The 27418-nt window shown below is 40.3% G+C and overlaps 1 protein-coding gene across 1 annotated transcript in view; it reads right to left on the bottom strand.

The window, feature by feature from the left end:
* The window catches only part of phf21b (PHD finger protein 21B), a 212883-nt gene that overhangs the window by 21794 nt on the left and 163671 nt on the right, over nucleotides 1-27418 (bottom strand). The window contains exons 7-11 of the mRNA XM_060839457.1: nucleotides 15334-15678; nucleotides 11851-11973; nucleotides 8204-8255; nucleotides 4142-4218; nucleotides 633-687 (exon numbers count right to left, since the gene is read on the bottom strand). Of these exons, the coding sequence (XP_060695440.1) occupies nucleotides 633-687; nucleotides 4142-4218; nucleotides 8204-8255; nucleotides 11851-11973; nucleotides 15334-15678 (652 nt within the window). The remainder of the gene's footprint in view (nucleotides 1-632; nucleotides 688-4141; nucleotides 4219-8203; nucleotides 8256-11850; nucleotides 11974-15333; nucleotides 15679-27418) is intronic.

Here is a 27418-nt window from a genome sequence, read left to right as displayed (position 1 = left end):
AACTTTATTACATCATAGTAGATCCAGAATTAATACTCAATTACTCTGCTAACAATTGGTCTTAAGCTGAATCTAAGAAGATCTCTGCTACTTAATTATACATTCTGCTAATAATATTCTTATATATGAACTTAAAAGGATAAGCTATATCAATTGCAGGAACAGCTAGAGTATGAATGAGTTAGGACAACACCACTCATCAAGTCTCTTGTTTTGGAACCTCCTACTGTCACAGTCATTCTCTTTCTGTAAAGGCATAATATCATACCATGCTGTATGACTAGTTTGATTTGTAGTAAGCAAGGTAGGTATTCCAGATTCAGATTTTAAAATAGAGTGACCTTCTCTTCCCAACAAACTGAGCAACTATAGTGAAAGAGAACAATTAAATTTGAATCCTGCCTTAATGCTTAAGAATACTACAATTCTGCGGCCATGCATTTCATAAAACTAATACTTAAGAATACTAGTTAATTGTATGAAATACATGGCCGCAGAATTGCCATATAATTCAAACCCACCAAATAAAATACAGACTTCATCGACCTAAAATTTAAATCTTGCCTGAGGATACCTTTTATGCTGTAGATGTACTTTTACATGCATTTTTAGAATGAAGGAATTGTACATACCTCTTGTTGAAACATATAAAGAACCATTCAGGTAGCTCGTTGCGATTCGCTTACGCTGGGAAAATTAAAATAAAGTCAATAAAAGCATTTTAAAATAGGCGCCAGAATATATTTTATAAACAATGTATTTATATGACAATTTGCCGATCAAAGTATTTCAAAGTGATGTGGTGTAACCAAAGGAAAAAATGCATTTTGGGATAAGAGTATCCTGGAGTTTTAAGGTCTGTTTTTAAAAGAAGTATAGCCTGCTGGGAAGAATGGTGGTCAAACACTGGGATTTCCACTGCTCACTGAAAAGTGCCATGGGAACTGACGGGGGTTCCTTGAAAGCTTTCTTGTTGGTAACCTCTCAGTAAGGTAATAGAACACCATCCTGCATTATCTGCTGAAACATTGGTATGGGGCATGAAATAAAGAGCAAGAATGAAAACTAATTGAACAAAGATGACACTTTCACTCATATGTCCCAATTTTAAACAATTGTGAAGTGCTTAAGAGGATTGCAAAAAGGAAATATGACTTATCCTTATATAGCACCTTTGACTACCAAACATCTCAAAGTTCTTTATAGTCAATAAAACACTTTTGAAGGTAATCACCATTCTAACGTAGGATATGCAGCCATTAAATTGTACACAGCAATTGTCACACTGTTGTCTGCAGGCAGTGGCCAGATCATTTGTTTTTGTAATGCTGATTGAATGAGAAATATTGGCCAGGATATACAAGATAATTCTCCTAATTTTATTCAGAATGGTGCCATAGAATCTTTAAGGTCACCCATTTAAATCCCTTCTGAAAGATTCTGAAAAGGTGGTCAACGGCAAATTTCACTTCCATTTATTGGGTATGGAAAGAGTAGGAATACTCCTCCAAGCTGCAAAAGCTCAATTCACTTTCACTCTTCAGGCATTTGAGATTTATCCAGCCCATGGTCTTACCTTCTCCAGCTTACAGCATGACTGGATTGCATGTTAGGACATCCTAAAACAGGTGAGCTAGCCCCAGGGCACTCAAGTTCTGGCTGAGCCTGCTATTTCTATGTAAATGAGGCACAGCCTTCAAAATGGACCATCCCTCCAGCCATAACAATACTTATCCAATCAAAGCATGTCACCTATATCCATTTGGAACAATGAAGATGGTTAAGAATTCAATACACTAATTTTATCCTTTGGAATGTTGGCAGCTGCACCTCATTAAGTCAAGGAGGTTGCTTAATGTGCTTAAGATTCATATGGAATTAAAAAAAATATGATACTTACTGGGAACTTGAATTATCACTGTGCCTTTAATGTCGAAATAAAAATCAGAAGCATTCTAGCAGTGCTGGAAATGGAAACCAAGCCAAATGAGGCAGAGATCAGATGAGACAAAAAATCTCTGCATTTGGCCTTTGATCTTTTTTTATATAAATGGTTGAGGGCTGAATAGACCAAAAGAGTGATTTTCCATATAGCATGAGTGAGGCAGATGAAGGTGCTGCCATCAGTGAACAGCTTCAGTGAAATGTGTATACAGAAGGCAGGGTTTCCCGATGTTGAGTTGGAAGATCTCATAAATTGCCCAGGATTAAAGAGCAAGTAAAAGGGTTTAATGATTATTTGGGTAAAAGAGAACAAATTTCTTGAGGAACATGTAATTATTATCCAAATATATCTTATAAACTACCTCCATTTCAAACTAACTGAATTTTAAAAAAATTAACTAGTTAGTCTCTATCAGCATTGCTCCCAGTCAAAATTAAATCTAAATTGCATTATGTTAAGGCAACTGCCTCTGTATTTGCAATGATGTTATATGTTTGAGTTTCTCTGCTTTTCTGTTTGTTTTCTATGGGCTCTCTCTTTATGTGCCTGTTTCAGCAAAATTTAATGTCTGTGTATGAGGGAAAGATCAGACACTGGTTTCTAATATCACCAAGTCCATGTGATATACATTAAAAAAATAAAAACGATAGGAGAAAGTTCTTTGTGTTTAGGGTTATCTGAATATGGAAGGCTTTTCTCTCAACAATTAGTGAATAAGAATGTAAAGGGAATGAGCAGCATAGTAAGATTACTTGTGAATTGTTCTAACAAAGAGCTAATTACATCCTTCAGTAAAATAAAGTTACTTGGGATACAGCAGAGTATGTGAAGAGACAAAATAGATACTGAAAGGACTATTTTTTAAATTCAGCTCTATTAAGAGCTCCTTTGTGTACATTACTTATTTTTCTTTATTTTCTCTCTGGAGATAATGGTCTGGCATTAAACAGGAGTTGAGGCTTGGGGCAGATCAGTCATGAGCTTGTTGAATGGCAGGGCAAGCTTGAGGGGCCTACTCCTTTTTATACTTCTTATGTTATTATAGAATTACTGAAAACGTTTTATTATGCACACACATATTACTGGCTCTAAACTACTTATATAATCACAAATGATTGGATGGATTATATAAGACAATAATTTTCACAATTAAATATCAAGATATCAGCATCCTGTTCACTGAGTCAAACAGCTGTTCTGGTGCTCTCACAGATTAATGTGTGCAACACTGAAGTATTGCATATATTTTCCCTACTTCCAAGGTTCAGTAATTAATATTTCATGATATAACCAAAGATACAAAGAACTACAGATGCTGGAAATGAGAAACAATCAGATGTTGCTGGAAAAAAATTCAGCATGGCTGGCAACGTAGTTCTGAGGAAGGATCACTCAATCCAAAAAGTTAACTCTGGTTTCTCTCCACAGATGCTGCTAGACCTGTTGAACTTTTCCAGTAATTTCTGTTCTGTCCCCAAGGTGATAATAATGAAAGAAATCTGAGGTTAAGACTCAATATTCACTTGCAATTACTGATAAACATTTAGGAAAAGAAAGAAAGCAGCAGATAATGTCTTGCCGGTGTAAATATTACATTTGCTGTTACTAGACTGATGTGATTATGACAACAACTTGGGAGAACACAAACGCAAATTTAATGAATGTTTGATCTAGTAATGCCTTACTTTATGATTGAATTCTATAACCAGGAATTAACATTATTAGTACTGGATCTGTAGTAGCAAAGACTATATTGAAAAAAAACCAATAGTTCATATTGAAATTGTCTTTGATAGTTTTCATATATAACGTGTTAAACTTACATGTAGACAAAAGCACAAAAGTTAACCTAATGATGAACAGTTTTCAACCAGTTAAAGCTGCAAAGATTTTTTTAACATGCACCTTGCTAACACCCAAATATAGCTAGAACATTTGTGAAATTCTTAGACATTTTACTTCATTTCAATTAATGGTACATAGTAAAGAATCAAAGTAGATGTTTTATCGAAAATGGCAATAGCTCATCATTTATGTGTATTTATACTATTTAATGTTTGTTAAGACTGTAGAAATGAATAACTTACTCAAGTCAATATTGACAATATGGAAGACTGGGTCATTGCTTGGCAAATGGAATTTAACTAACTCAGAAAAGTTTCACAATATCTAAACATACAGAGTAATGTCACTTACCTCTGGCTCAAACAATCCGCTGTATGTTGGATTGGCTGTGCTTCTTCTCTTTCTTTCCTGGCGTCTGCTTTGGATTTCTACAACCATCAAAATATTATTATTATAATCAAATAAATTCCAAATATTTTGAATAAACAAAAAGAGTTGAACTAAAATAAAATTGTTTTAAAACCGATATGTTCTCACATGATGCTAATTAATATTAGGACCAATACTGTGATAACTCAGATTTGTGGTAACCATACTTTGCATTCCAAAGCATAAAAAGCAAGAAACTATTTGATTATTCTCAAAAGTTAGTAATATGACCCAAAATATTGGCTCCTGTAACATACACAGAGAGCATTTCAAAAAAGAACTTTAACTCGTTCCATTTATAATCCTTCCACAATTTTCACAAAAAGAATTAAAGTAACACTGTTGAGATAAAAAACAAAGAAAAATACATCTGCATGAGAAAAATGCAAAAATACAGTAAATTGTCCAACTCACATTTTCAACACAACTGTAATGGTTTTTGATATAATACAGTCCACAGAAAGCTAAGCTTTTGGTTTAAATTATATGTTGCAACCATTATGTTACTTACTACTCACTGGAGTTTAAAAGACTGAGAAGTGATCTCATTGAAACATACAAGCTTCTTCAGAAAGCTTCGAGGAGAAAGTGAGGACTGCAGATGCTGGAGATCAGAGCTGAAAATGTGTTACTGGAAAAGCACAGCAGGTCAGGCAGCATCCAAGGAACAGGAGAATCGACGTTTCGGGCATAAGCCCTTCTTCAGGAATGAGGAAAGTGTGTCCAGCAGGCTAAGATAAAAGGTAGGGAGGAAGGACTTGGGGGCGGGGAAGGAGGTCAAGGTGAGGGTGATAGGCCGGAGTGGGGTGGGGGCGGAGAGGTCAGGAAGAAGACTGCAGGTTAGGAAGGCGGTGCTGAGTTTGAGGGATTTGACTGAGACAAGGTGGAGGGAAGGGAAATGAGGAAACTGGAGAAATCTGAGTTCATCCCTTGTGGTTGGAGGGTTCCTAGGCGGAAGATGAGGCGCTCTTCCTCCAACCGTCGTGTTGCTATGGTCTGGTGATGGAGGAGTCCAAGGATCTGCATGTCCTTGGTGGAGTGGGAGGGGGAGTTGAAGTGTTGAGCCACGGGGTGGTTGGGTGGTTGGTCCGGGTGTCCCAGTGGTGTTCTCTGAAACGTTCCGCAAGTAGGCGGCCTGTCTCCCCAATATAGAGGAGGCCACATCGGGTGCAGCGGATGCAATAGATGATGTGTGTGGAGGTGCAGGTGAATTTGTGGCGGATATGGAAGGATCCCTTGGGGACTTGGAGAGAAGTAAGGGAGGAGGTGTGGGTGCAAGTTTTGCATTTCTTGCGGTTGCAGGGTAAGGTGCAGGGAGTGGAGGTTGGGTTGGTGGGGAGTGTGGACTTTTCGAGGGAGTCACGGAGGGAGTGGTCTTTTCGGATCGCTGATAGGGGAGGGGAGGGAAATATATCCGTGTGGTGGGGTCCGTTTGGAGATGGCGGAAATGACGACGGATGATACGTTGTATATGGAGGTTGATGGGGTGGTAGGTGAGAACCAGTGGGGTTCTGTCCTGGTGGCGGTTGGAGGGGCGGGGCTCAAGAGCGGAGGAGCGGAAAGTGGATGCCCTCCACCACATCTCCTCCACTTCCCGTTCCTCCGCCCTTGAGCCGTGCCCCTCCAACCGTCACCAGGACAGAACCCCACAAACCTCCATATACAGCGTATCATCCGCCATCACTTCCACCACCTCCAAACAGACCCCACCACCAGGGATATATTTCCCTCCCCTCTCCTATCAACGTTCCGAAAAGACCACTCCCTCCGTGACTCCCTCGTCAGGTTCACACCCCCCCACCAACCCAACCTCCACTCCCGGCACCTTACCCCGCAACCGCAAGAAATGCAAAACTTGCGCCCACACCTCCTCCCTTACTTCTCTCCAAAGCCCCAAGGGATCCTTCCATATCCGCCACAAATTCACCTGCACCTCCACACACATCATCTATTGCATCCGCTGCACCCGATGTGGCCTCCTCTATTTTGGGGAGACGGGCCGCCCACTTGCGGAACGTTTCAGAGAACACCTCTGGGACACCCGGACCAACCAACCCAACCACCCCGTGGCTCAACACTTCAACTCCCCCTCCCACTTCACCAAGGACATGCAGGTCCTTGGACTCCTCCATCGCCAGACCATAGCAACACGACAGTTGGAGGAAGAGTGCCTCATCTTCCGCCTAGGAACCCTCCAACCACAAGGGATGAACTCGGATTTCTCCAGTTTCCTCATTTCCTCTCCCCCCACCTTGTCTCAGTCGAATCCCTTGAACTCAGCACCGCCTTCCTAACCTGCAATCTTCTTCCTGACCTCTCCGCCCCCACCCCACTCCGGCCTTTCACTCACCTTGACCTCCTTCTACCTATCGCATCTCCAACACCCCTCCCCCCTACCTTTTATCTTAGCCTGCTGGACACACTTTCCTCATTCCTGAAGAAGGGCTTATGCCCGAAACGTCGATTCTCCTGTTCCTTGGATGCTGCCTGACCTGCTGCGCTTTTCCAGCAACACATTTTCAGTTTCATCATAAGGCTGACAAGGTAAATGCTGAGAGGATGCTTCCCCTCATCGGAGACTGTAGGACCAGGAGGCTCAATTTCAGGATAAAGGGGTGCCAATGTAAGACTGAGATCAGGAAGAATTTCTTGCCACAGAGAACTGAGGGAAACAATCCTTGCATACATGTAAGGCTGGAATAGACAAATTTTTGACCAGTGGGGAAATCAAGGGCTATGGGAAAATGCAGGAAAGTGGATGTGAGGAATGTCAGGTCAGTCATATTGAATGGTATTGCAAGCTCAAGGGGCCAAAGTAGCCTTCTCCAGTTCCTCCTACTTATGGTTTTACTGATCATTCTCAAGACCCCTTCCCATCTATCTTCCACATATACATCACCTTTACCTAATTGCTATCAGTTCTGAAGAAGGGTCACTAGACCCAAAACATTAACACTGTTTACTCTCCATGGATGCTGTCAGACCTGCTAAATTTCGTTTTTATTTCAGACTCCTGGGGAAACTTCTCTCCAGCCAGAAAAACACCCATTCACTAAACTTTGCCTCCCATCCTTCCAGCATTTATACATCCAAATGATGTGTCCCCTGAAAATCACATAATTCTGCTTTCTGAATAATTCGGACATGATACTTTATTTAACATCTTTTGAAAGTCAATTTATGTATATTGAACCACTTTGATCAAATCTCCCTTCATCAAAAGGCCCAAATCAGGCTAGTCAGACATTTTAATATAATAAAGCTGTAATGGCGTTCCCTCATTAGTTCATTCTTTTTCAAATGAGAATGATTTATATTAGATTAGATTCCCTAGAGTGTGGAAACAGGCTCTTCGGCTCACCAAGTTCACACAGACCTTCCGAAGAGTTACTCACCTGGACCCATTTCCCTCTGATTAATGCACCTAACCTTATGGGCAATTTAGCATGGCTAATTCACTTGACCTGCACATCTTTGGACTGTGGGAGGAAACCGGAGTACCCGGAGGAAACCCACGCAGACACAGAGAGAATGTGCAAACTCCACACAGACAGTAGCCCGAGGCTGGAATCGAACCTGGGACCCTAGTGCTGTGATGCAGCAGTGCTAACCACTGAGCCACCCTTCAGAAATTAGCTTCAGCAGTCTCCTCAATTACGGGTGTTAGGCTGATTGGCCTGTAGTCGCCAGGTTTTATTTGTCCCTGATAAACTAAACCATTCTTTAATGATTTTTTCTCACATGTACATGTATAAACATTTGTAGGCTTCTTTCTGCTGGAAAAATTGGAACAGTGTATCCAAACTAGTCTTGCAGAACTACTTCCAGCTGCTATAGGAAAAACAGCAAACACTTATGAAAGCAAATGAATAATTAACTAACATTTCAGAGATGAAAGATGGCACCTATTGCAGAAATTAAACCAAGATACAGAGATTTCTTTTAAAACATTAACATTGCACTTGATGAAACAATTGGACATACCTTCCAGGTGTTCTGTTGTAACCAGGCCTAGTGAGACCATAAAGGCAAGTTTCTGCAAAATTAGAATGTATGCATGTTTATATAAGTAAAATGCATATGTATATATAGGGAGTCTCTATGAATCCAATCCTACAAAGGGTCAATGATCCTCAACAGCTTGCATTTATACAGCATTATTATACTTGTGAAACATTCCAAAGTATTTCCACAGGTATGTCGCCAAATACTATTTGACATCAAGCCATGTTAGGAGATATCAAACCAAACACTAAGGTTTACAGAAGTGCCTTAAATGAGTGGTAGAGAGGCCTAACAAGAAAATTCCACAGGAACCAGGAAACTGAAGGTAAGGCCAAACTGGTACTGTGATTATTAGTTTAGTTCATAAGGCCAGATTTGAAAGAATAAAGTGAATCCTAAAGTTTGTGGAGTTGGAAAAGATTAAGAGACAGACTGATTTAAGAATGAGGATATCTGCAAGGTTACTTCATTCTTCACTAGTCATAAGGCTCATTTTCAGAACACAGGGATAGGTAATTATACACCAAAACTTTACATTTTGATTCAGTCATCCTCTGCTGTTGCTGCTTATATACTAGAAGATAAATGTTTTTCAACTTTTCCTGAGTGTTATTTCAGTTAACCACACTCCATAAAATGTACACACTTTGGCTTCCCATATTGCATCCAATTAACCCTTAATTAATACATACATAACCTGTTCCCTCAATCCATTAGGTCAACCTTTCAGACCATACTAGATGATAACATCATTAATCAGAAACGGAACTGGACCAGCCATATAAATAGAAAGGATAAAGTGAGGATTGCAGATACTGGAGATCAGTCAAAAAATGCAGCGCTGGAAAAGCACAGTCAGTCAGGCAGCGTCTGAGGGGTAAGAGAGTCAGGAATGTGGGGTTGCCCAAAAAGACTGAGAGATAAATGGGTTGGGACTGGGGGGAAGGTAGCTAGGAATGTGATATGTGGATGATGGTGGTGTGGTGGGGATAGATTAGATTAGATTAGATTCCCTACAGTGTGGAAACAGGCTCTTCAGCCCAACAAGTCCACACTGACCCTCCGAAGAGTAACCCATCCAGATCCATTTCCCTCTGACTAATGCACCTCACACTATGGACAATTTAGCGTGGCCAATTCACCTGCCCACACATCTTTGGACTATGGGAGGAAACCAGAGGAAACCCACGCAGCCACAGGGAGAATGTGCAAACTCCACACAGACAGTCACCTGAGGCTGTAATTGAACCTGGGAACCATGGTGCTGTGAGGCAGCAGTGCTAACCACTGAGCCACCATGTCACCTATAGATGGGAATGAAATTGGACAAGTAGGACAGTGCTGACTTAGAGGGTTGGTTCTGGGATAAGACGGTTGTGGAGGGTGGGGGCGGAAAAGGGAAACTGGTGAATCTAAATAGAAAGAAGTGGTTAAAGGCTGGAAATTTAGTTAGCAGAATTCAATGATAGAGACAGAGACAGATGACAGTCTCTATTTTCCACTTCTTACCCAACAATAATTGTGTATGTGAACATATGAATTAGGAACAGGGTATAGGCCATTCATTACATTGAGCTCTATCAATGATAGAGACGTGCTGGGACATGAATTTTAAAAAAGGTTAGTATGCAATTCAGCAAGGATTATGGAGGTAAATGGAATGTTGTCAGTTATTATAATGGGAATGAACAGTAAACATAGGAGAGTTTTGCTACAATTATACAGAGCATTGGTGAGACCTCGTCTGGGGTACTGTGCACAGCTTTGGTCTCCTTATTTAAGAAAATGTATAATTGCACCAAAAGCAGTACAGAAAACATCCACTCAATTAATTTCTGGGATGATGGGATTGTCTTTTGAGAAAATGTTTGATCGGTTGGGCCTTATTCATTTAAGTTTAGAAGAATGAGGTGATCTTATTGAAAGATATAGGATCCTGAGGTAACTTTACAGTGCAATACTGAAAACATATTTCCTTGAATAGGAAAGACTAGAATAAAGGATATTCTATTTAAGCTGGGTTTTTTTTTTCTTTTTACTGTTTCCTCAGAAGATCATTCATCTATGGAATTCTCTTCTCCAAAAAGCAGTGGGGCAAGAGGCAGCATCATCGTACAATTTCAAGGCCAAGTTAAATGGAATCTTGATTGACAAGGAAATTAAATGGTAGGAGATGGAGTTGAGGCAACAATCAGATCAGCCATATATCATCAAATGGTAAAGTGAGCTCAATGTAATGAATGGCCTATACCCTGTTCCTAATTCATATGTTCACATACACAATTATTGTTGGGTAAGAAGTGGAAAATAGAAAGGACCTCATCTTGCATTATCCTGAAGCTGATTAAAAAAAAGTGAACAATATTGTAGTGAAACCAGTGAAAAGAATCATCAGGCCAACTGGATAGTGACGAAAGGTGTTGTAGGTTACAGAGAGACATAGATAAGCTGCAGAGCTGGGCTGAGAGGTGGCAAATGGAGTTTAATGCGGACAAGGGTGAGATGATTCACTTTGGTTGGAGTAACCGGAATGCAAAGTACTGGGCTAATGGTAAGATTCTTGGTAGTGTAGATGCGAGATCTCGGTGTCCAGGTACACAGATCCTTGAAAGTCGCCACCCAGGTTGACAGGGTTGTTAAGAAGGCACACAATGTTTTAGCTTTTATTAGTAGAGGGATCAAGTTCCGGAACCATGAGGTTATGCTACAGCTATACAAAACTCTAGTGCGGCCACACTTGGGAGTATTGTGTACAGTTCTGGTCACTGCATTATAAGAAGGATGTGGAAGCTTTGGAAAGGGTGCAGAGGAGATTTACTAGAATTTTGCCTGGTATGGAGGGAAGGTCTTACGAGGAAAGGCTGAAGGACTTGAGGTTGTTTTCGTTAGAAAGAAGATGGTTGAGAGGTGAATTAATAGAGACATATAAGATAATCAGAGGGTTAGATAGGGTGGACAGGGAGAGCCTTTTTCCAAGAATGGTGACGGTGAGCACGAGGGAGCATAGCTTTAAATTGAGGGGTGATAGATATAGGACATGTGTCAGATGTAGTTTCGTTACTCAGAGAGTAGGAAGGGTATGGAATGCTTTGCCTGCAACGGTAGTAGATTCGCCAATTTTAAGTACATTTAAGTCATCATTGGACAAGCATACAGACGTACATGGAATAGTGTAGGTTAGATGTGCTTCAGAATGGTATGACAGGTCGGCGCAACATCGAGGGCTGAAGGGCCTGTACTGCATTGTAATGTTCTATGTTCTATGAATTGAAACAGCTTCTTTGTCAGGTTAGGAAATGCAGCAGATCCACTGTGGGGTGAGGAGTTGGAGTTGCAACAGGCCTCACATTAAGTTCAGTGCAAAAACTAGAGAGTACCTCTTTAGGGTTCTAGACAGGGAACTGGTATGGGCACGTTTCATAGAAAGTTAAGGACTAAATTACTCAGTTAAAAGTTAACTGACATCTAAGGTCAACTTAACTATGGAAGATAATCGTGGAAAAATGAAAGTCCTTTGCTATTAAACCTTGCCCCTTTAAAATGCAGAAATGCTTTTAGAAGTTGTGCTAGTGCAAATTTGAAGGAAGGAAATGTAACCACTTCCAGTTAAATTAAGAAAAGTTTACCTCGGGATTTTCTTCTCTCTTTGATTTTGTGGAAAGATGACCCTGAGACTGTTCTCCTGAAGTTTTCCTTTTCTCAGTCAGATGCTCTGTTTGAGTCTGACTTTGTGGCTGAATGATTAATACCTACAAAAAAAAACAAATCAGTAACCATGCATCCATAAGATTCTATGACATAGGATTTAGGAGCACAAGTAGGCCATTTAGCACTTCCATATTTGATGTGATTATGGCCAATCTGATTGTGCTTTCAAGTCCTCTTTTCTGTCCAAACCCTTACATGCAACCCTTACTCACCCAAGCCCTACAGTCTTTCACTCTCGTAGTTTAAAGAGGATCAAACTCAAAACTAGGAATCGTTAAGTTACTGCTTTGTTAAAGAAATAAACAAGATAAACTAATTCCCAACTTGAACTAAGATATCAAGCAAACTAATAATGTCAACATTTTGATAAGTGTGCTGCAAAATGAGTGTGTTTCTGGGCAATATTATATTATCTGCAACTCAAGAAATTTTGTCTCAGAGTTGCTGAGCTACAATCTGTGCAGGCAAAGTTGTGAGGCAACAGAGACTGGAGTAGTTACCTGGACACTGTTTGAGAAGAAGCCACATTTTTAGTAATGCAGTACATTAAAGATGATCATTGGCCAAGGGTAGGAGGGTATGATTGAGAATCAGGCAGGTATGGAAATCGAGGATGTAGTCATTTAGGTGACTTGGTTTTTGTCCAATTGACATGTTGAACTTGCTGACTTTGTGAATGATAACCAGGTATGTAGGAAGATTGGTCAAACTGATCATGTTGCAGGAAGTCATTCTGTACAGACGGAGCCACAGGAGCAAAAAAGAACATAGAACTGATAGCAGATACAATAGTGAATGAAGTAGAAACTGTTCTCTACAGCTGAGGCTTAAAGTTCCAAAGGTCGTTTTGCTCACTTGATGCCAGGGTTCAGGATATCTCCTCACAGTAAGTCCAGAAACCGGACTGGAAAGGTAGGGCTTGCACAATTAATGGTAGGGCCTTGGGTAGTGTTATAGAACAGAGGGACCTGGGGGTGCAAGTACATAATTCTTTGAAGTTTGTATCACATATAGATAGGTAGTTAAAGATTCTCTTCATTGCTCAGTCCTTTGAGTATAGGAGTTGGGAAATCATGTTGAGTTTGTACAGGATATTGGTGAGGCCTCTTCTGGAATACTGTGTCCGGTTCTCTCACCCAGTTATAGGAAGGATATTATCAAGCTGGAGAGGGTTCAGAAGAAATTTGCCAGGAAGGTTTGAGTTATAACGAAAGGCTGGATGGGCTGGGACATTTTTCACTGGAGCTTTGAGAGATGATCTGAAAGGAGATTAGAACATAGAACATAGAAAAGTACAGCACAGAACAGGCCCTCTGGCCCACGATTATAAAATAATGAGAGGTATAGACAGAGTTAATGGTGGTTGTCTTTTCCCTTGGATGATGGCTTTCAAGACAACATGCACATTAAGGTGAGAGGAGAGAAATTTAAAAAAGACATGAGGGCTAAATCTTTTATACAAAGGGTAGTTTGCTTGTGCAATGAACTTCCTGCGGAAGTGGTGGATGTAGGTACAGTTACAGCATTTAAAAGCCATTTGGATAAGTACATGAATAGGAAAGGTTTGGAGGAATATGGACCAGGAGCAGGCAAGTGGGACTAGTTTAGTTTGTATTATGTTCAGCATGGACTGGTTGGACTGAAGGGTCTCTTTCTATGCTGTATGACTTTATGACTCTATGTTATGTTTCACTGAAATCTAAGATTAAGGTTCAGCTGAGGAGTTTGAGGAACTGGGTTTTAAATTAATAAGCAGAATCGCAAATATAATAATTTCTAAATTACTTCTTCAATTTGACATACCAATTGACACAGGGTCAAGTGCATTAGGAAATAATCATGTGATTCAGAGTGGTATTGGAAGAAGGGGTTTTGATTTTTAAGACACTAACACCAGCATTGGGGAAATGGGGAGTTATTCTGTTAGGATGGGCTACAATTCAACAGGTCTGGAATCAGTGCTCTGGCAAATTAAATGACTCAGTCTGTCAACATGGATTTAAACAAATTGGAAGGTGATAAGTTCCATGGCGAGTAATTTAGACTTCTAAAGAGAAATGAGTAGTGCAGCAATTCAGGCAAAGGCAAACAGGCAGGGATAGGAAGGGATAAAGAGATTAATAGTAACAGCATATCACCAAGTAAAGACCATGCAACAGAGAAAAGAAACAGAGAAATAGGGATTAAAAGCTGACAAATCCCAGGATGTGATACAAACATCAAACAAATCTAAAAGGGATACTTGCAGAGATTGTGGCTGCAATGCTTATGTTTTTCCAAAATTTACTACAATTCTATAATGGACTGTTTGAGCGAATTCTAAGTTAGAAAGCAACACTCTTTGAGAAATGACAGATGGAAATGAGGGAACGATAGGCAAGTCCATCTGTCATCAATTGTTGGGAAAAGGCTGGAAGCTATAATGGGCATCTTAACAATGCATTTAGAAAAATACAGCATGGTTGCTCAGTGTCAACATTGTTTTACAAAAGAGAAAGCATAGATGGCAAATTTTCAATGTACTTGAGTTTTTGAGAGGAACGTAACTGGTAGGGTTGGTAAGGTGGAGCCAGAGATGCCTCATTCATCTGATCTACACTCAAACTAAAATGTGCCATAAAAGTATCAGATAATTGCCACCTCCAACAACGGAGAATCTAACCATCTCCCCTTGACATTCCATGGCATTGCTATTGCTGAGTCTCCAACAGCAATATCCTGACAGGGTTATTAACTATAAATGAATTGGATTGGACCAACCATATAAATAATGTGGCTCCAAGAGCTAGTCAGAGGCTGGGAATCACAAAAGTAATGGAAAGGGTTATTCTTAGTGCTATCATGCAGCATTTTCAAAGGAATAACCGACTGACTAACATTCAGTTTCTGTTCCGTCAGAGCCATTCAGCTCCTGACTCCATGACTGTCTTCGTCCAATCATGAACAAAAGAACTAAGAGGTTGTGGCAAACTTATTTTGCCTGAATTCCACTCTACTCCTCATACTGGGGTATAATCAACATGCTGCCAAGTTAAACAAGAAGTTGGAATACTTTTTTCAATATATTCCCTTATTGCAAAATAAAAAATATACACCATAATTTCCATTCGAAATGTGAATTTTACTGCATCCACAGAAAGTCTCTTTTACAGTTCACACCAATGACATTACTGATAAGCACCATGAAGTTGCATTTGACATTGTTTCATGATTTATAACTGATCAAAGAGCCACTTGGGAAACAATGCTATTAACTAGGGATGCAGCAAGGAGAATATAATGAAGGAGAATAAACTAGTCTAATTTGTCTCTGCATTACATACAAATATCTTATAAAGCAGCCTGATGGTGTCAAAATAGCTTCCTCTTGTCAAATATTTTCTTCAAAAGTTGGTCCTTACCTTGTCTGTGCTGAGTAGAAGAGGTTGGACACTGATAGTGTCACTGGTCAGAGAGACTGTACTGCTGCTCACAGAACTGCCATTGTTTGGAGAAGCAGAAATGATTGCAAAAGCCACACCAGCACTGCTGATTGGTGTGGACACCAATGGTGAATCTGCAAAATGCTGTGTTTGGCCAGTTGGTGTCTGTACATGGTTGACAGTGTTGTTGGCAGTAGGAAGAGCAGGACTAGGGTTCTTGATGCTAACTACAGTGGCCTTCTGAAGAGACTGAGGCTGACTGGAGGTCTGGTCACGGCACAGGGTGACTGAGAGGCTGTCCGGAATCAGGGTCTTTGGCCTAACCTGTAAAAACAAGTAATCATAAAATCACATGTTTAAAAATAAATTCCTTAAATATTTGTCTACTCTCAATAACTAATACCATAAATATTTTTCTGGATCTGGGGCTGCCAAAAATAATGCTGAAAATGTGTTGCTAGAAAAGCGTAGCAGGTCAGGCAGCATCCAAGGAGCAGGAGAATTGGCGTTTCAGGCATGAGCCCTTCTTCAGGAATCCTAAAACGTGCAGTTGTTGAACTCGAAAACTAAAAATGCCTGAAGAGCAAGTGCAGAGTCTTCCATTTCCAGTTTCAGAATGTGAATGAGCTTTCACTAGAAATCCTAATAAGCAAGCTACCATAGAGAAATCATAATTGAAGATAATCATGTCACATTCACAGAATATATTCCAGTGAGAGAATGTGCACCCTAGAAAAGACATTCTAGTTTCACTGCAGCAATTTAACATAGGAGTCAGCAGTTATGAATGCTAAACCAACCTCAATGCCACAGAGAACAGGCACTTTGACCTTGGGAAGAACCACTGGTTAGCCAACTCTTACCTTAGGTCGGACAACCCTTGACTAGTATGTGCAGACCTTCCACAAACCACCTCATTCACTGAGTGCTTGGTGCTTTGAGTATCTACTCAACAAGTGTCCCAAATTCATTGCATCAGGCATATAAATAAAACAAATCAGAACAAAGAAACATAAATAAATTGCTCGAGAAACTCAACATGTCTGGCAGCTAGGGAACTCCGGGAAGTAAACACTGTGTCAAGAAAACAGCCCACGTTATAGAGGTGGTGGTGCTAGCGGTCTTAAAAAGCATAAAGGTAGATTAATCTCCTGGACCTGAACGACTGTATTCCAGGATATTGTGGCATGCTAGGTAAGAAATTATGGGGCCTTTACCAGATATTATTTGTATCACTTATAGCAATGGGTGAGGTGCTGGAAGATGGGAGGGTGGCTATTATTCTGCCTTTATTAAGAAAGGCTGCAAGGAGAAACCAATGAGTCTGACGTCAGAGTTTGGATGAGATTCTGAAAGATAGGATATACATGCATTTGGAGAGGCAAGGATTGATTAGGGATAGTCAGCATGGGTTTGTGCTTGGGAAATAGTGTCTCACAAACTTGATTGAGTTTTTTGAGAATATGACCAAGGAGAAAGGTGAGGGCAGAGTGTTAGATGTTGTCCACGTGGACTTTAGTAAGGCCTTTGACAAAGGTTCCACATAAGAGACTGATTAGTAAAGTTAGATCACATGGGATTCTTGGAGAGCTTGACAGTTGAATACAGAATTGGCTTGATGGTAGGAGACAGACAGTGGTTGTGGAGGGTTAGTTTTTGGACTGGCGGCCTGTGACCAGCGGTGTTCCGCAGGGATCCATGCTGGGTCCACTGCTGTTTATCATTTATATAAACGATTTGGAACAGAACATAGGAAGTATGGTAAGTAAGTTTGCAGATGACACCAAAATTGGTGGTATAGTAGAGTGTGAAGAAGGTAATCTAAGATTACAAAGGGATCTGGATCAATTGGGCCAATGGGTCAACGGGTGGCAGATGAAGTTTAATTTAGATAAATGGGAAGTGTTGCATTTTGGAAAAACAAACAAGGACAGGATATACACAAATAATGGTAGGGCCCTGGGGAATGTTGTCGAACAGAGACACCCTGGATTCAGGTACAAGTCCTTGGAAATGGTGTCACAGGGAGACAAGGTGGTAAAGGAGACATTTGGCACACTTGCCTTCATTGCTCAGACCACTGAGTGTAGGAGTTGGTACATCATGTTGAGGTTGGACAGGACATTGTTGAGGCCACGTTTGGAGTACTGTGTGCATTTCTGGTCACCTTGCTATAGGAAAGATATTACATTGGAAAAGGTTCAGAAAAACATTTACAAGGATGTTACCGGGACTGGAGGGTTTGAATTAAAAGGAGAGGCTGGATAGGCTGGGACTCTTTTCTCACTGGAACATAGGATGTTGAGGGGTGATGTTCAAAATGCTTATAAAATCTTGAGAGGCAAATGCCTTTTCGTTAAGTTAGGGGGGTCAAAACTAGAGAGCATAATTTTAAGATGAGAGGAGAAACATTTAAAAGGGACCTGAGTTATAACATTTTATACAAAGGGTAGTTTGTATGTGGTAGAATGAACTTCTAGAGGAGGTGGCAGATGTGGGTACACTTAGAACATTTAAAGGACATTTGGACAGGTACATGAATAGGAAATATTTAGAGAGATCTGGGCCATACAGAGACATGTAGGACTGGTTTAGTTTGGGAAACTTGATCAGCATGAACAAGGTGGATGAAAGAGTCAGTTTCTGTGCTTTATACTGAATCCAGAGAGCATATTTACTTACGTAACAGAGCTATCAGAAGGGTATTCACCATAACTACCAGATGTCCAAGACAAATCCATGTCAATCAGATCATTGCTGTATGCCAAGGACGTCAGACAAAAATCCCATTCTTGGCAACACTTCAGCAGCAAATAGATAAACTCTCATGCATCTAAATAGGTGGGCTGACCATAAGCGCCAGTGTGGTGCTGGAAAAGCACAACCGGTCAGGAGGCATCCGAGGAGCAGGAGAGTTGACATTTCCAGCATACGCTCTTCATTAGGAATGTAGGAGAATTCTTCAAGGTGGCATCCTCAGAAGAGGCTTCACGGTAAGTTTATTCCCTCCTGACCATAAGCACCCAGAAGGCAAATGAATCTAGAATTCTGCTAATCTATCATCAAGCTGCATTAACAATTTGATGGTCGTTGATAACTCCACCTATCTAGGCTCCAGAAATACAAGCAATCTGTCACTTGATGCTAAAATCAACTCATAGATCACAAACGTTGCAGCTATTATACCCAACCTGAGTAAGAAGATGTAGGAGAAAAGCAAATTGAGTTCAAGTTAAGGTTTCAAGTTTGCTTTCCCAAACACATCCTCAGCATTTCTTAGCAAGATAAAGTTGCCCATTCAATAGTTCTGCAGTATTATAATTACATCAGCATGCACTCGTTGGGACGCTTTGCATTTCTTTGGCCATGTTCAATGATGGCTCTACACCCAAAACATCATCTACATGGTGACCTGATCATTGATTCAGGATCCATTGAATGTCCACCATTCGGTTGCAAGGAAACCTACAAGTGATGGTGAAAACGGCAGACATTGACAGAGACAATTGGAAATCAGACACAAATGCCTGTCACATCTCAAAGTTGATTGTTTGGAAGGATAAAGGAAGAGATGAGGAGAAACTCAAAGTCAGCTTATTGGGAAGAAGATCCAAAGAAAACAGAGTGCAGGAAATCCTGCACCTTTCAGCAGACTGCCTTTACCAGCAGCAAATGTGGCAGAGACTACTATTCCAGAGTGGGGCACCAAAGCCACAGCAGGCTGTGTTTGACACAACAGCACAAATCATTTTCTTATGTGACAGATGGCTACCAAAGAACTTGTGAAGCATACATTCCATTGCAAGAACGAAAATCATCTTTTAATTACTTCATTCATCCATTATAATGGTTATGAAGATGCATTACTTGAAATGTTACATTTAGAATATCATTTATTGGACAAAAATACAAATCTTAGATTTTCTTTTACAAAAAACACACTGCAAATCAGAAGAGACTGGCATCAGCAAGGAAAATGTTGCATTTGCAAAGAACACAAGCTGATTGACAGAAAACACTAAGTCTGCAACACTTACAGAGAGAGTTCACATAACCCCATTTGTGGTCATAGTAAAGCTATTGGGTTCATTCATAGAATTAGAACTTGCCTGGACCATTTGCCACCTCTCTCTTTCCATCAACATTTGAGAGTTGAAAACACAATGAAAGACCGCATCATTCTAAGTGGAGGATTGCTAAAAGAAGAACTCTTCATTGCTGCAACTTGAGAGTTAAAGGGGCATCTAAATCTATCACACTGTCTCTAGATAGACAAATACAGCCAGCTATCACTGTACGAGGAACATGGACAATGCTGACTGCTTGTGTGCAAACTCACCAGCTACAGCCCAGTATTTGTGACAACCTAGGATTTATAAAAATAATTTAATTGCTATTTGCACCTAGTCTTAGATGACGTATATGTTAGTTTTCAAGGAGGATAGTTGTTTACATTTGCAAAGTTTAAACCTTTAATTAATAGTCTTTACATTTTTGTTTGAGTAATTTTTATTTAAAATAAACTAATTCTTTAATAATATGTTTAATTTTTAAAAATTCCTTTTTTACAGTCACTTTTGTTGTGTCCAGTGGAAAAGTCAGACAAGGAATCAATCCACCACTCGAAAATCAGTCATAACAGTAGGAAGTAATCAAAATAGTATTTATTGAGGGTTGGATACTGATGTTATAAATAAATTACTAAGAATTTGTTGCATTAACATGAGAAGAGTGGTATTTGGTAGTTCAGTTACAATTCCCTTCTTTGGAATCGCTCAACCTCAGCCTTCGACTAACTCTTTAATCTTTTTTCTGATTTGGAGATGCCGGTGTTGGACTGGGATGTACAAAGTTGAAAATCACACAACACCAGGTTATAGTCCCTCAGGTTTAGTTGGAAGCACTAGCTTTCAGAGTGCTGCTCCTTCATTCAGGAGCAGCGCTCCGAAAGCTAGTGCTTCCAGTTAAACCTGTTGGACTATAACTTGGTGTTGTGTGATTTTTAACTTTTATCTTTTTTCTGTACTTCATTACAGTACAAAATGAATGACTACTGTCTAATAGATTTTCCTTGATTCTTTTCAAATTACCAAATTACTTTCTGACTCTTTCTTAAAAGAAAAATATGACTTTCACAGCACTGAAAACCAAAATACCCATTCCACTTTGGAATCCAAGTTCTCAACTAATAACAAAATATTAGAAATCTTCATCAAAATATTAAAAACATAATTGGACAAGTCAGATAAATGTTGTGGCTACAACAGCAGACCAGATGCTAGGAATCTGGAGGCGAGTAATCACCTCCTGACTCCCGAAATCCTGGCCACCATCTACAAAGTATAAATCAAGAGTGAGACAGAATAATCTACGATTGCATGGATGCGTACAGCTTCAACCTTTCCTCATCAATGAAGCAAAAAGGCACAAGTGTTTATTGTCTACAAGATGTACTGCGACAATTCACAGGGCACCTTCAACAGCACATTCCAAACCCAGATTCTCTACCACCGAGAAATTCAAAGGCAGGAGGTGCATGGGAACACCACCACTTGTAGGTTGCGCTACTAGCCACAGGCCAACCAGAATTGAAACACATTGCTACTTCTTCACTGTCACTGGATTAAAATTCTGGAACTCCCTTACTAACTCTCTTCAAAACAGCATTTTGAATGCACTCCATGGCCTGCAATGGTTCAAGAAAGTGGCTCACCACTATCTCCTCAAAGGAAATTAGGGAAGGGTGATAAACACTCATTCAGCCAGTAACAGTTACATGTTTATCATTTCTTAAAAATCAATGTCGATGATATCTTCAAGGCACAGAATATAGAAGAGGAAGTGAATGGAGCCCAGGTCAAATATTCTGCGAGTACAGATGCAACAGTGTACAACTGGGAAGCAAACAATTGTGGTAACTATTCTGCGTACTCTCAGATACGAGTGGAACTTTGCCAGAGAAATTCCATGTAGCTTGTTGATGGAACAAAGATAGGATGGTGTAATGGTATAATCGACCATGTCATTTGCTGCAGAACAGTTGGGTAGGAAGGCAATAATGAATAATGTCTCATAGTTACAATTAGAGAGGCACAATGTGTGACTTTGAAGAGAGCAAGGTACAACTGGACAATAAAAATCCATGCTGCTACTGTGGCAACTTGGGAAAAGCCAGTATGGAAGTAGTAACTGAAGTCAGGAGGGGAGATTACTATAAGGGACATAGTTTTGCCATTTGTGGACCATTTCAGTGAAGTCCAAGGTGTCAATGAAATTATCCACAAGAAGATCATGAATGGCAAAGGCCTCGTTTGCAATTCAAAATCTGCAACCCAGCATTGCATTCTCACAGTAAATAGGCATAGAAATACAGCATATGCAACTGTGCCAGCCCATGTCCTGTGAACACATTTTAGAAATTTATATACCTCTTTGGTATTAAAACAAAGAACAGGTACAAAGGGAGCAAGCAACAGAGGCTCTGGAGGAGTATAAGAACTGGAGTGGTGGGAACTCATGAAAACAAATAGGAGAGCAGAGATGGAGCATGAAAAAACACTGGTGGGCAAAATTAGGGAGAATCCCAAGATAATGTACAAGTTTACAATTTATAATCAAGGAAAAGAGATTAACCAGAGAAAGAATAGGGCCAATTAGGGATCCCAAGGAGGCAACCTGTGCATGAATCTGCAGGACATTGGTGGAGTATACATGAGCACCACATATTTCCTTGGGAGAAGGAGAATACAAAAACAAAATTTGAGAAGATGGGCTGTGATGGTTCTTCAGCAAATTGATATAAGCAGCGAGGAGATAATTCAATCATAGAGATGTACAGCATGGAAGCAGACCAATCAGACCAACCCGTTCATGCCGACAAGATATCCTAAATTAACCTAGTCCCATTTGCCAACATTTGGCCCATATCCCTCTAAACCTAGGTCTAGATGAGTTATATCCCAGGCTACTATGGGAGATGAGGAAGAAAATAACAGGGCCGCGAACCAAATTTTAAATTGTCTCTGGCCACAGGGAAGGATCCAGAGAATTGCAGGATAGTGAATGTGGAACAACTTTCCAAAATGTGTGGTAGAGATAGACCAGGCAACTACAGACAAGTGAGTCTTAACATCAGTGGTTGGCATGATTTGGAGGAGCCAGTGTTGGACTAGGTTGGACAAAATTAAAAATCACACAACACCAAGTTATAGTCCAACAGGTTTATTTGGAGACACTAAATTTTGAAACACTGCTTTTTCATCAGGTGGTTGTGAAACAGGACCATAAGGCACAGAATTTATAGCAAAAGATTACAGTGCCATGTAGCTGAAATGACAAACCTAGATTAAATCTTTTATCTTTGAGAATGGGTTTGCTCGTTTTGGTTCTTTAGTATGTAAATCTCAGAACTTCTTTTAAGTCACATTCTCAAGATAACTTCACGATTTCTAACAAAAGGTGCCATCTCAGCTCAGAGAATGCATTAAAGGTATGAAGTAAAAGTTTGTCTCTGTCCCAATCTTCAGTCAGACTGTTTCTATTTCTAAAATTGGATTTATAGAATATTACATAGATTGACTGTAGGTTATGCATTTTTGAGCAAAATAGAATGTATCTGCAAATATAATTCTGCAGATACAAACCCACCCTATAAACTTATATGTGTGAACATGCAGGAGTGACAGAACGAGCGTGTGCACATGTGAGAAAATGTGTATATTTATGTGTGTAAGCTTGGTAAAGTATGTATGTGAGTATGATGGGGTATAAGCCTGAGAGTGTGTGTGTGTGTGTGTGTGTGTGTGTGTGTGTGTGTGTCCAACTTTGCCTTGTTGCCTGGAGTCCTGAAGTCTACCTCACATGATGGTCACCTGAAGGTCCGAGGCCAAATGTTGCTGACTGCTGAAGTGTTCCCCAACTGGGAAAGAACACCCCGGCCTGGTGATTGTTGTGTGGTATCCATTTATCCAATGTCGTAGCATCTGCTCAGTCTCACCAAGGTACTATGCCTCAGGCATCCTTGCCTGCAGCGTATGAGATAGACAACGTTGGCCAAGTCACATGATTACCTGCCACATACATGGTGGGTGGTGTCCCCATGGGTAATGGTGGTATCCATGTCAACACTCTGACAGGTCTTGCAGTGGTTGCCATAACAGTGTTGTATAGTGTAGTGGTCGATTTCGGTCCTGAAGGCTGGGAGGTTTGCTGCAAACAATGATCTGTTTAAGGTTTGGTGGTTGTTTAAAGGCGAGAAGAGGAGGCATAGGGAAGGTTTTGGCAAGGTGTTCATCCTCATCGATAATGTGTTGCAACAAATCGGAGGTAGGAAAATTATTGAAAGAATATAGCGAAGGTGAAAATTAATCTCCAATTCAAGAGCCAAGGTATAATCAGCATGGCTTTGTCAGAGGTAGGTCATGCCTAACCAATCTATTTATATTTCAAGGAGGAGACCAAATGTGTAGATGAGGGTAAGGCTGTTGATGGTTTATATGGATTTCAGCAAGGCCTTTGACAAGGTTCCACATGTGATAACGATAAAGAAGATAAAAGCTCATGGGATCCATGGTAACTTGGCATTTTGGATCTAAAATAGTGTTGTTGGCAGGAGCCCAGTGTGCAGTGGCAAACCACAAAGATCAGTGCAGGGTTGCTTACTGTTTGCAATATTCATACATTATGTAGATGAGAATGTGTGTGTGTGTGGCGGGGGGGGGGGGGGGGGGGGCGGAGAGGGAATGGTCAGTAAGTTTGCAGATGATTGGCAGCAAGGAGGGAAGCTTTAAGTTAAAGGTGGATATAAATGAATTGGTTAGATGGGCAAATGGAATTTAACCCTGAAAAAAGTGAGATGATGCACTTTGGAAGTAACAAGACAAGGGAGCAGTCAATGAATGGCAAGACAATAGAAAGATCAGGGGAACAGAGGGATCTTAGGACACTTGTCCTGAGATCCCTATAGATGGCAGGGCAGGTCAAGGCACAGATTATAAGAGGAGGGAGGTTATGTTGGAGCTGTGCATAACTTTGCTTAGGAAACAACTAGAGTACTGTGTGCAGTTCTGGTTACTACAAGTGGACCAGCTCTAGATGAGTTGTATCCTAGGCTACTGTGAGAGATAAGGGAGAAAATAACGGGCCCTGACCCAATTTTAAACCGCCTCTGGCCACAGGGGAAGTGCCAGAGGACTGGAAGACTGTGAGAAGTTATGGTCCAACAGGAAGGATGTAATTACACTGGAAGGGGTGAAGAGGAAATTCACCAGGATGTTCCCCGGATGGAGCATTTCAGCTATGAAGAGATGCTGTATAAGCTCAGGTTTTCTTTGGAGTAGAGAAGTTCAAAGGGGATCTCAAAGGGGATAGAGGTGAATAATATTATGAGGAACATGGACAGGGTAAATTGAAAATAGCTGTTCCCCTTAGTCAAAGGGTCAAGAAGGGGGCACACTTTTAAAGAGAAAGGCAGGTAATTTAGAGGGGATTTGAGAAAAAATGTTTTCATTCAGAGGATAGTGGGGGTCTGGAATGCATTGTCTCAGAAGGTAGCTGAGGCAGGAAACTCAGAATTTTTAAAAAGTACTTAGATGAACACTTGAAATGTCATAACATTCAAGGTTATGGACCAACTGCAGAAAAGTGGGGTCAGTGTATGCAGGTATATTTTTGACAACGTGGACTCAATAGTGTTACGACACTGCTAATTAAACACCCAGAAAAGCTCACCTCACCTGTTAAAGTATTAGTGACAGAGATCTCCCAAATTCCAACATTTAAAGAAAAATATCAATTTATTATTTAATTCTAAAAGTAAACATTAAACAACAATTATTCACAACTCTAAGCGTCCTTTCTCCTAACTGCCTGTTACCTGTCTCCAATTCTCTAACAACATACTAATCCAATAAAAGCCCCTACTAAAATTACATCAACTTAATTTTCAAAACCACCCAGCAGCTGTTGTCATCAGTGTCGGTCTTCTTTCAGCTGCAGATCTTCATGGGTCATCTTCGGTCTTTTGCTGCAAAGATGTTGCATATGAAAAGGGTACCTTTTATAGAGTGTTTTGAATAGCAGTCTCTCTCTAGCTAACTCTCCAAAATGCCAACTTCTTTTATACCCCAAACCTGGGATCGTCTCATTGATTCGATGTTGGCCAAACAGTGAAATTCAAATTCAATTGGATTTTAGTATCCTGGAGCATAATTTAAACTGATTGGTTAAATTCAAATAGTTGTCAACATAGCAACCAAAACTCAGGTGTATGTTTCACAGCCAAATGTTACATATTTCAATTTTCCAGTACACTCTGAGACTGCTAGTCAGTCAAATGACAGTTGCTTGCAAGCTCTCAGTGCAAAACAGCTTTCTCTCTCTCTTAAAGGTATAGTACATGCCTTCAACTTCATAACAATAAGCCAAAGAGCATCTTCTGTATTAAATGATTCTACGATATCAGCGTAATAGTTCAAATCCAGAAAGCAGCTATTTTTATCCAGGAAAAAGAGACCATGTTATCCTTCAACAGGAATGCCTGAGTTGATGATAGTCTGGAGTGGCAATAGGTTCCTCTCCAGACACTGAAATCAGTTCAGAATATTTTCCTGTGATCCCACCAGTAGAACTGGGTCATCATAGAAAGATTATGAATCAGTTCCTCCCAGTTTATAGATATTGAATATCATAGCATTTCCTTCAAATGCACATAGATTGCTGCAAACTAAATCTGAAACAGTTTCCAAGCATGCCACTGACCTCAAATCCAGACAGATATACCGTATGGACTATTGCAAGCCATTAAATTTCTATACTTAGCTATTGCTCATTTTTTTTGTACTTTTTTCCAAAAAATATTTCATGGAAATAATCTGAATGCATCTTTTTCCACTAAAAATTTGTTTATTTCCACTCCAAAGAATTTGTCTTTTGGCTGATGGTCTTTTTATGTTACTCTGACACCTCATATTTTTGCCCATAATCCTCAAAATTAATCATTTGCATTTGATCAAAATATTCATCATGCTACAATCACTGTCCCCAAAGTATTCTCTCAGTTTTAGAGAGAGTTTTGCGAGACTTAACTCATTGCACAAGATTCTATTGGTATGTGAACAGAAAAAGATCAGTGAAGCCAAATGTAGGTCCCTCACAGTCAGAAACAGGGAAGTTATAAATGGGGAAACTGATGGGAATAAGAGCCGGTAAACCCCTACGGTCCGACAAATCAGAATATTTAAAGGAAGTGGCCCTAGAACGAGTGGATGTATTGGTTATCATCTTTCAAGGTTCTAATGATTCTGGAACTGTTGTGATGGATCCAAGGGTAGCTAACGTAACCCCAATACTTTATAAAAAGGAAATAGAGAAAAAACACAGGGAATTTTAGACTGTTTAGCCTGACATTGATAGTGGTGAAACTGCTAGGGTTCATTACAAAATATTTAACAGCAGAGCACTTGTAAAACAGTACAGGATCACCACAGGATTAACTATTAGATTAAATAAAGAGATGCAGTGGATGCGGTTTAGTTAAACATTCAGGTGACTTTTGCCAAAATCCCATTTAAGAGATTTGCATGTAGTTGTGGTTCTGTTTGCTGAGCTGGGAATTTGTGTTGCAGACATTTTGTCCCCTGTCTAGGTGACATCCTCAGTGCTTGGGAGCCTCCTGTAAAGTGCTTCTGTGATCTTTGCTCCGGCATTTGTAGTGGTTCGAATCTGCCACTTCCGGTTGTCAGTTCCAGCTGTCCGTCGCAGTGGTCGGTATATTGGATCCAGGTCAATGTGCTTATTGATTTAATCTGTGGATGAGTGCCACGCCTCTAGGAATTCTCTGGCTGTTCTCTGTTTGGCTTGTCCTACAATAGTAATGTTGTCCCAGTCGAATTCATGTTGCTTGTCATTTGCATGTATGGCTACTAAGGATAACTGGTCGTGTCGTTTCGTGGCTAGTTGGTGTTCATGGATGCGGATCGTTAGCTGTCTTCCTGTTTGTCCTATGTAGTGTTTTGTGCAGTCCTTGCATGGGATTTTGTACACTACATTGGTTTTGCTCATGCTG

The sequence above is a fragment of the Hemiscyllium ocellatum genome, chromosome 19 (genome assembly GCF_020745735.1).
Source record: "Hemiscyllium ocellatum isolate sHemOce1 chromosome 19, sHemOce1.pat.X.cur, whole genome shotgun sequence".
Classification (NCBI taxonomy): Eukaryota; Metazoa; Chordata; class Chondrichthyes; order Orectolobiformes; family Hemiscylliidae; genus Hemiscyllium; species Hemiscyllium ocellatum.
This window is presented reverse-complemented; position numbering and strand designations above follow the sequence as displayed.